This window comes from Sitophilus oryzae, unplaced genomic scaffold, assembly GCF_002938485.1.
Source record: "Sitophilus oryzae breed Bouriz unplaced genomic scaffold, Soryzae_2.0 scaffold_815_pilon_pilon, whole genome shotgun sequence".
Lineage (NCBI taxonomy): Eukaryota > Metazoa > Arthropoda > Insecta > Coleoptera > Curculionidae > Sitophilus > Sitophilus oryzae.
In genome coordinates, this window is record NW_022147434.1 from 7,446,958 (window position 1) to 7,456,973 (window position 10,016).

At 31.6% G+C, this 10,016-nt stretch overlaps 1 protein-coding gene across 3 annotated transcripts in view; it reads left to right on the top strand.

Moving 5' to 3' along the window:
- The window catches only part of LOC115889507, a 28,176-nt gene extending 18,680 nt beyond the window's left edge, over nt 1-9,496 (top strand). For all 3 annotated transcript variants that reach the window (XM_030909527.1, XM_030909525.1, XM_030909526.1), the window contains 2 exons: nt 2,744-3,079; nt 8,995-9,496. In XM_030909527.1, coding sequence (XP_030765387.1) covers nt 2,744-3,079; nt 8,995-9,245 — 587 coding nt within the window. In that variant the 3' untranslated portion in view covers nt 9,246-9,496. The remainder of the gene's footprint in view (nt 1-2,743; nt 3,080-8,994) is intronic.
- Nucleotides 9,497-10,016: the final 520 nt, after the last annotated feature.

Consider the following 10,016-nt stretch of genomic DNA (forward strand, 5'->3'; position numbering starts at 1 on the left):
CACAAATATCAGAGAGAGTACATACAGATATTGCCTCTTTTTTCCTCTGGGATGCTTTTAATTTATTATTAAAAAAAAAAAAAAAATACAATAAATAATAATAATTTCAATATCCCAAGTGGAAAGAAAAAAGATCACCTTTATGTTTTGTACTATGGTCCCTTTCTTCCGATGGCTCATCTCGTTGATATTTAGGAAGGAAAATATAAAATTCAAGTTGATTTGATGATCCTTTTCTGTCACCTAAAATCAGGAGAACGACAATGAGCATGTTAAGATGAAAAAAAAATTATCAACACTTACCTACACGTTAGTCCGAGGAGTTTTATTAAAAACCTATATATTTGCCTAAATAATTTATGTATTAAATTTGCAAAGCAAAATACAGCGTGTAAACAAAAATAAATAAAATGGCGACAAGTCAGCGTCAACGACCCGACAAGGAGAAAAGTGGTGTTCGAATAACAAATTATGGGTCACCAAAAATTGTTTTTGTCTCCTTTCAACGCACACTTTAGAAAGAAAAAGAGATGAACTGGAATACTGAAAGAACGTCAAGGCTTTATCTGTCACTCTTGTCAATAATTTATCGGTAAGGAAGATTCCTAGAAAATCGCTTGTAGTCAAGTTTTCAACCATTGCAAGTGTCATCCACCTGTGCTACATCGCAACTGACGGCAAGCGTTTAGCGACGTTCCGAGACGTGGGCACCTTCACCCATAATTTACCAATAACACATAACGCGTTCTTTTCAAATAGTGGCTACGGCTACGTCTAACATATTTTCGGACGGAATTTGGCAAAGTCACCCCAAGAGGCAAAGTCACCCCATTTCACGGTACTAATAAAGGTTAATTTAAATTTTCCGCCAGCCAAAATGTGCGATAATGTCTTACGATACGTTTTTAACTTGGTTTTTTACCTATCTCTTTCTTTTTCATATAAAGCACACATAATAATGAAAGATAGCAATAAAGACGTACGTCCTGCCATGGTCCTGCTAATTGGTTTCAAAATTGTTATTCTGAGTTGCGCTACGGGAACGCGGTCCCACTCTACCATGGGATTTGCCAGTCTCTTTTTATTTGTTTGTCTATGGTATTATACAATAATTATAGTCTGTCCAACGACAAGATCCTTGACAGCTTTCTTGACAGTGATAGATGTGTCTGTTATTTTAATTTCAAAGTATTTTATTTTATTTTACAAAGAAATAAGTTGGTACAAAAAAATGTAATCGAGTTATTTTATTAAAAAACGGTATGTGTTAATACAAAACAAACAAGAACAAAACACCACATACCAAAAAAATATAAAAAGAACTATTTCTTACTTTCAAGCTTCAAGAAACTTCCCGCATTTATTATCATATTTATCAATATAACATAAATAAAAGAAAATAACATCAATATAAACATAAATAAAAGAAACTCTTCGGTGAACTATCCTAACACACGATTTTTCTTAGAAAATGAAGTTTCTGTTATCTTAAAATGAACTTCTTGGATTCTTTGACTAAAATCTGATGCGGAAAAACACGTTTAACATAAAAAATATTCTTAAAAATGTTGTTATTTGATTTTTATAGCAAATTAGAGGGCAAATTCCATAACCGATTGAAAGAGTCGCGAACTTGTTTTTATATCCGTCATATCCCTTTCTATGCATTTCTATGTTTACGCTGACAGTAGTGAAGGTCGAATTTTGACATATATTGCGAATTGATACCATCTACGTATTACTTTTTACAAATATACTCAGCCTAATCTCCAAAAAGTGAAGCCCAAACAGTGAAAGAACAATATGGAATTCTGCATAAGTCTGTTTCACCCGGATATTCATTTAACTGAGCATGCCTCACCTGAAGAAGTTTTCATTGGTCGATGTTTTTAAAGGGAAGTGGTTGACTGACATTTCCCCTAACCTTCAATTTTATTTATATTTTTATTATTTATAACACATTATCATGGGAGTTGGAAAAATATCAAAAAATAGTTGGAAACAATAAACTAAACAAAATCACTCTTTTACGCGCACAAATAAAAAGTAATCCAAACAGAACTAAAACAACAATCAATCGGAGTTTGGCGCAATCGCAGTTCAATCCATATCATAGGGTGAAATAGACTTATGCAGTTTTAATATGGAGCTGGGTTATGTTGTCTTTTTCTTACGGCACAGAAATTGCACACGGGGTTAAATAGGGAACCCTGAGTATATTTGTAAAAAGTAATACGTATATGATTGATACATGGTTGTCAGATCAGCTAGTAAATTATGCGGAATTTCATGCATCTTTTTTGTTTAGGGAAAAAATGACGTCATAGGTTTTAATTTTTTTTTAATACGAAAAAAAAAGAAAACACGCTCTAAGTGTATTTTCATTTCTTTGGTTTGTGTTTGGCTCGAGTTGAGTTGGTTTGGTGTTGGTCGGTTTGGTTTGGTTTTGTATTGGTTGGTTTTGTATTGATTTGTTTTGATTGGTTGGTTTTGTATGGGTTGGTTAGGGTTAGGTCGGGTTGGTTTGGGTTGTTTTGGCTGTTTTTTTTTCTTTTTATCTGTTTGATTGATATTTTGGTTTAAACAAGAGCGAAACAGAAGCCACCAAATTCTAAATTTAAAAAAATCGCGGAAAGAACCTCATAGGCGTATTTGTGGGATCGAAATATACTACCTATAAAAATGTTTGCACTTCTTTAAGACTCACCCTGTATAAAATAATTAACATTTTTTGGTTTTACAGATCCTTTGAATTACAATTTAACGGAAATTACTAATAATCCAAATATAGACCTACTTGAAAAGACCAATGATTCCGTAACTTTGCCATTCTCTCTAATGGAACATAAATCAAATTATATAGATTCCACATATAAGTCTTCTCCAAAGATTCAACGGATAGAAACGATGCCAGAACCATCTGTTCAGCATTATATAGATTATTTTACAGCAGAAGTTCAGGGTAAAGAACTAACAGGTCCATCAATAGACCACAATGTTGATGATAACATTTCTTCTATATCAGGAACCCTTCACACTGGTACTGACTCATCACTGACAATCTCATCACATGAAAAGGGTAAGTCAATATGCCTAAATTTACATTGTGATAATTATTTTAAAGTATTCTCTATCTGTATGGCTTGGTGCATTTCAGTTGATTTTAAAAATTCCGATCGCAGCGCTCGATATGGCAGAAATTAGAAGTACCCGACTAAAGTATTTAACTGAGACTTGTAATATCGTTTATAAAGATACTAAATAATATGGGTACAAGATGGGTACAAGGGACTTTTTGTTATCAGTTGCAATTTCGGATTATGATATTATTTGTGTGAGTAAAAGTGGTCTGAACGAGAATTTTAACGATGGTGAATTGGTGGACTCTTCATATTCCGTATTCAGGAAAGATAGGAGCAGCACTACAAGCTCTAAAAATCGCGGAGGGGGAGTCCTAATAGCATGTAAGAACACTTTTAATGCTATGGAAACATCTTCCACAAACAATAATGTTGAACAAGTTTTTATTAATTTTACATATAACCGTTGTCAATACATAGTTGGTTGTACTTATATACCACCAAACTCTCCTAGAAAGTTACACAAATCATATGTCAGACGTCAGTCATATTATGAGTAAATATACTAACTGTAAAACTTGTATCTTCGGAGATTATAATCTACCGAATTTACAGTGGGATCCTCTTGACGAATGTGCAAAAAATGCCACTTCTTTAAAAGAAATTGCCTTTTGTGATGAGTTGTCAATTTTAGGATTATTTCAATTAAATTATATTAGAAACACTTTTGGTGTCATACTTGATCTCTGTCTAACTAACATTCAAACAACAGTTAATAAATGTACTCCCTCGTAAATGAAGATTTTATCACCCGGCAATAGGACTAACTATAGAAACAACATCAAGAGTGTGTCCTGATAAAGAACAATATTTCTATAATTTTAAAAAGCGAATTATGGACAATTGAATAATATGTTATTAGATATAAATTGGACAGTGATTTATAATTTAAAAAATATTGACGAAATTATGTCGGTTTTCTACGAAATTGTATATGATGTAATTGAGAAGTGTATCCCTAAATACTGTTTAAAAAAAGTACCTTTCCATCATGGTTTAATAAAGACTTAATTAATACAATCAAAAAGAAAAAGATCATGCATAAACTATATAAGGAAACATTAGATGAACATTATAGTAATAATGTTCATCTAATGAGATGAACTTTCGCGCAAAGATGAGAATTCATAGTAATGAATTCTCATCTTTGCGCGAAATTTGTAAATTTAAAAGTAAGACTTGTTATAACAATTTCGTAAAAGGAGCTGAACAGAGTATTAAGTCTGACTCATCGCAATTCTGGAATTTCATTAAAAATAAAAACAACTATTGTCAGGAGCTACCTTACAAAATGACCTGGGACAATAAAGTTGCATATGATAAGTTGGAAATTAGCAATCTGTTTGCGGATTACTTTGGAAATGTCTATGAGCCAAGTCAAAATTCAAATATGCAAAATACATTTACCTCTGAAATCGATGTTAACCTATCTAATATTGAAATTAAATATGATGATCTGCTCAGTACTATGTTAAGTTTAAAAAAAACAAAGGACTTGGACCTGATGGTCTTCCCAATCTGTTTTTAAGAGAATGTGCAGTAAGCCTTTGTGAACCTCTATGTTTTATTTTTAATCGCTGTGTGTCTACTGGGGCATTTCCAATTGACTGGAAACATTCCTTTGTCACTCCAGTTTTCAAATCCGGCAACAAATCATTCATCAGTAACTATCGTCCAATATGCATTCAGTCTGCCATTCCAAAATTACTTGAAAAAATGTTAATTCCAACATTAACTAATTGTTTTAAAAATATTATTGTAACTAATCAGCATGGTTTCTTTGGAGGCAGATCTACGGCTTCGAACATGTTTCCATACGTAAATTTTGTTCCGCAATCTATGAACGATAAAACCGTAGTCCATTCAATATACACTGATTTTTGTAAAGCCTTTGATTTAGTGGATCACGAAATTCTAATAGTAAAATTACATGCCTATGGTATTCGTAGTCCCTTATGTGATTTTTTTAAATCGTACATTACAGGCAGAACCCAGCAAGGTGAAAGTAAAGGGAGTTTGTCCAATCATTATGCAGTTTTCTGAGTGCCGCAAGGTTCCCATCTTGCACCAATTTTATTTAGTATCTTTATAAACGATATAGGAAATAATTTTACTAGCGATACTTATTATTTGCAGACGACTTAAAGATTTACCGGGACATAAAAACTATTTCAGACTCTATGGAACTGCAGAGTGATATTGATCTACTCAATGACTGGTGTGTGGACAATAAACTCAAACTAAACATTAATAAGTGCTCTTTTATTATTTTTATTAGGGGCGAAAGTAAGTTTGATGTAACGTATACTATTAATAACACCAACTTAATCAGAGTGTACACTGTTAAGGATCTTGGAATATCGCTTGACTACAAATTAAATTTTAACAACCATTATGACAATTTAATATCGAAGGCAAACAGGAATTTGGGGTTTATTTTTAGAAATACCAAAGATTTTTTAGACCCGTCCTCAGTAATAACATTATATAACAGCCTAGTAAGATCATCACTAGAGTACTCTTCCATAATCTGGATGCCACATTATGAAACACATAAAAGTAGATTTTTCCAAATTGAGAAAAAGTTTTTAAAATATATGAATTTCTTCCTTAGTAAGAATAACATTCTGTTGAATATGATTGAGACTTCAGAGTATCTAAACTTCCAAAAGTTGGAGCTTAGATGGGATTATCTGGCTGTATGTTTTTTCTACAAACTAATATCGAATCGTATCGATTCACCAGATTGTTTGGCAAATTTCGAATTTCACATTGCTCCAAGACATCTGAGGTCACAATTGTTGCTGCACTTAAGAACATATTCAACTTTTTATGCACAAAATTGCCCTGCAAATAGAATTTCCAGAAGTGTGAATGGATACGACTTGGATTATTTTTGTAATTCTTTAAGTATATTTAAAAACCGTGCTAGAAATGTAATTGTTTTCAAGAATGAATTGTAGACTATGCTTGGCCTTTGTTATTTTTTTTCTCATTATTATTTTTTTAGTTTGGAATCTATTATTTCTGTATTTTGTATAATTTTTATATTATCTATTATCTATTCAAATTGTATTTTTTGTTGAATGCCTCTGGCGTTTATGAAATAAATAAATAAATAAATAAAGATAAGAACTTTGAAGAATTCCTGAGAAAACTGCATAATGATTGGACAAACTCTCTTTTAATTTCACTTGCTGGGTCTACCTGTATAATGAACGATGTAAAAAAAATCATAGGCATATACCTCCCATCTATTAGAATATCTTGATCTACCAAGGCTTTGCAAAAATCAGTGTATATTGAATAAACTTTATTATATTTTATTATTAGGTGCAATAATATTTTTACAAAACAAAACAATTAGCGTTGGACTTGTTACGAGACACTTTGTTGGATTTTTTCTAATTTTTTTATGATACTCCAGTCATGTTTTATTTTTAATGCACAGCGATTAAAAATAAAATATGAGAGATTCTCTTAAAAACAGACTGGGAAGACGATCAGATCCAGGTCTTTTGTTAATTTCAAAACTTAACATAGTCCTGAGCAGATCATAATATTTAATTTCAATATTAGAGATTAATTTCAATATAGGTTAACATCGATTTCAGAGATAAATGTATATTGCAGAAAATTTTGACATGGCATATAAGTTTGGTGCATTCTCCGCCGGTGCTGCCACCATCGGAGAATATCGTAAACAATTGATATAAGATACAAATACACGGGTTTAAATAGCTAGTATACAAAAAAATTATTATATAATTATTATTCTACAAGTGTTAGGAAATATAATTTGTGAAAATTCTAAATACAAAAATAAAAAACTAAATATTTTGATATGTTCAGAAGGTCTAACTTGTATTATAATTTATTCCAGCAAAAAAATATTTTTAGATGAGTTCAACTAAGGTAGCGAGCTTAGTTTTACGCACCGGTTTTGCCAGTGGGGTCATAATTGGGGCTATTTTGTATATAACGAAATAAATAAAAATCAACTGAAATGCCACAAGCCTAAAGTAAAGCAACCTAAAGTAAGTTTTTTAACATATTTTGTTGTATTTAAAAATTATTATGATTTGAATAATAATTTTTTGCAAGTGATAGTTTTCTGATGTTCAGTTTAATAGATATGTGGAAATGTAGTAGATGTATAGTGTTTGGTTTCCGTATATGGGGGGGGGGGCTGGATAAAAATACTATATAATAAATTTTTAGCAAAAGGATAAGCACTAACGACATATTTTGATTGAAACGATTGAAAATATTTTCTAATATGGCGAAAAAAGAAACTGTAATAATTGTTAAGATTTATTTTTTTCAGTTTACTCAACTGTCAAAAGTTGAATTAGTATAGCAATCTACGCTAATAATAATGAATAAAATTAATTTTCGCATTTTTTCTGTAGACACTTAAAATTACTGTGAATTTATAAACATGCAGAATGTGGGTAATGTAGGAGGTGGCAACATTGCATTCTGTCCTAGATTGCCTCTATGCACTGTAAACGAATTTCCCGAGAATAATCAGTGGCACTCAAAAGTCAACATTTTCCGGAAAGTGCCAAAATATAAAATGTTCACCATTTTTTTTTCGCAAAACAAAAAATTATGGGCTGGGGCTCACATTTCTGGGGTCGAACCAATGACTAAAGAATACAAGGACATATAACACCCGAGACCAAATTGTTACCATGGCACCAAACAGTGCCGTGGACATATATTTTTCTTAACTTAGCTGTTTGAAGGGATATTTTTATTTTTAATAAATGTTTTCACTACGCCTATGGTGGAGGTGATGGTATCAATACTAATTAATTACGATAAAAATCGTATTAAAATGTTAACAAAAGGTACAAAACTAGTATCGAGGATTAGTACATATCAAATACATATAGTATCAGAAAAATAATTCAATAAGAAAACGCTAAAAAGGTGGAGTGGACTGTTTATTTACTTATGAAACGCAACTCCTGGCTCTTTCTTATCATTGCGGCTTTTACACTTGAAAGCTGAACACATCACCATTGTGATAAAGTTTATACAAAGTTCACTACACACAACAAATTATTAAAAATCGCTGAAATTGTCGCTTTTGACGAGGTGGTGACCCATCCTTAGGCTCCAATATGATGGCATCTAACTTAACAAAGTCTGCTGCAGCCCGTGTATGGGCGTTACATGTCCTTGTATTCTTTAGTCATTGGGGCGAACTATACCACCTGTTAAAATACTTGCACTTATTTATCGGACACCCTGTATAATTTTCACAATTCGCCCCCTGCTTTTAATTTAGCGTGGTATCTAGTAATGGTGGGTTCATACAGCCAAATAAAATAAAATAAGAATAAAATAAAATAAAATAAGAAAGTTGGTTATATGGGATACCGTACATGCGTTCATACAGCCAAATAAAATAAGAAGTCTTTATCTTTTAACTTCTTGTTTTATTTTATGTGAAAACGGCTTTGCACACGCTTAATTCTAACCTACAAATATTTTCAGTTTGGATTTAATTTATTTTATAATTTCACATAAGTAAAATGTATAATATAGTAGGCAACGAATAAATAAATATACTATAAATAGTAAAATTACTATAAACAATCGTAAAAGTTAACTTTTATCCAGCCTCATCGTACTGCGCATGAGCAAATATATATTTCTTATTTTATTTTATTTGACTGTATGAACGCACACAAATAAGAATTCCTTATTTCTTATTTTATTTTATTCTTATTTTATTTTATTTGGCTGTATGAACCCACCATAATAGCTAAAATATTAACTTCGCATTAATGTATACTCTTAAATCACTATTTTATCTTATTACTACCTATTCTCTTTTTAGAACCTGCTGAAGAAAACACCATTGAGTATTTGGTAATATCTGAATCAGAGAGTGATACAAATTGTGAATTGAGCAAACCTTATATAAGTCCAGATCTCAATAAACGTAAGGATAAAGCTCAAAAAGTTATTCTTGAAACATTAGCCTCAATTTCAAGTATGGAAGAAATGGAAGTAGTGGAAAGTGTCCTTGGTCAACTTGGTCCTTCTTTAGCAGCTGTTAGGGAGAAATTATATTTACTATCATTTTAAAGCAAACAAGCCTTTGTCACTGACAAAAATATTGTTCCTCAAAGGAGGTAAATGGGAAAAAATCCACCTACCTCAGCTGATATCAGCCAGACTACAATAATTTAAAAGACTTTTAACTAAAAAAATAAACCTAAAAATAATCATTAAACTAATGTTGTATAGGTTAATTAATAATTTATATTTTTATGCGTTGTTTATAGGGTTTCTAATGGCAATTAAAGATTTTAGTTTTAATTCAAATTTACTTTTCGCCCATATTTGCTATTGTCAAGGTGTATTACTGGTTGCATAACTGCATACTGCTAAAAAATCGCAATGTGGAAGGAACCTGGCGCATTCGCCAGAAAGTAAAGAAAATTATAGAATTCTTTAGAAAAATCTAGAAACAACCGCCAGGGGGTATATAAGGCCCGCGCTTTGACAGTTGGACAAGTTTAAAGTTTAAAAGTTTGAAGTCAAATCTGAAGTTAGTCTGAAGTTTGAAAATACCGCGAAATACCGTTAGAGTAATAGTAGTTGCATAAGTTGTGTTGTAAATAGTATAAGTTGTGTGTACAGAGTGAAACAAATAAATTCGTTAAGTATTTTATCGAGTTTAAATAGTGGACCCACGGAATCCGTAACAATTGGTGTCGGAAGTGCGATTCAAGAGGATTTTAAGAAGAAATTAAGTGGATTGGAAGATTTTTAGACCGAATTAGAATATTTTTATGGTTGGTACAAGGGAGCAAACGAAGAAAATGGAGGAAGTAAGCAAATTATTGGGCGATT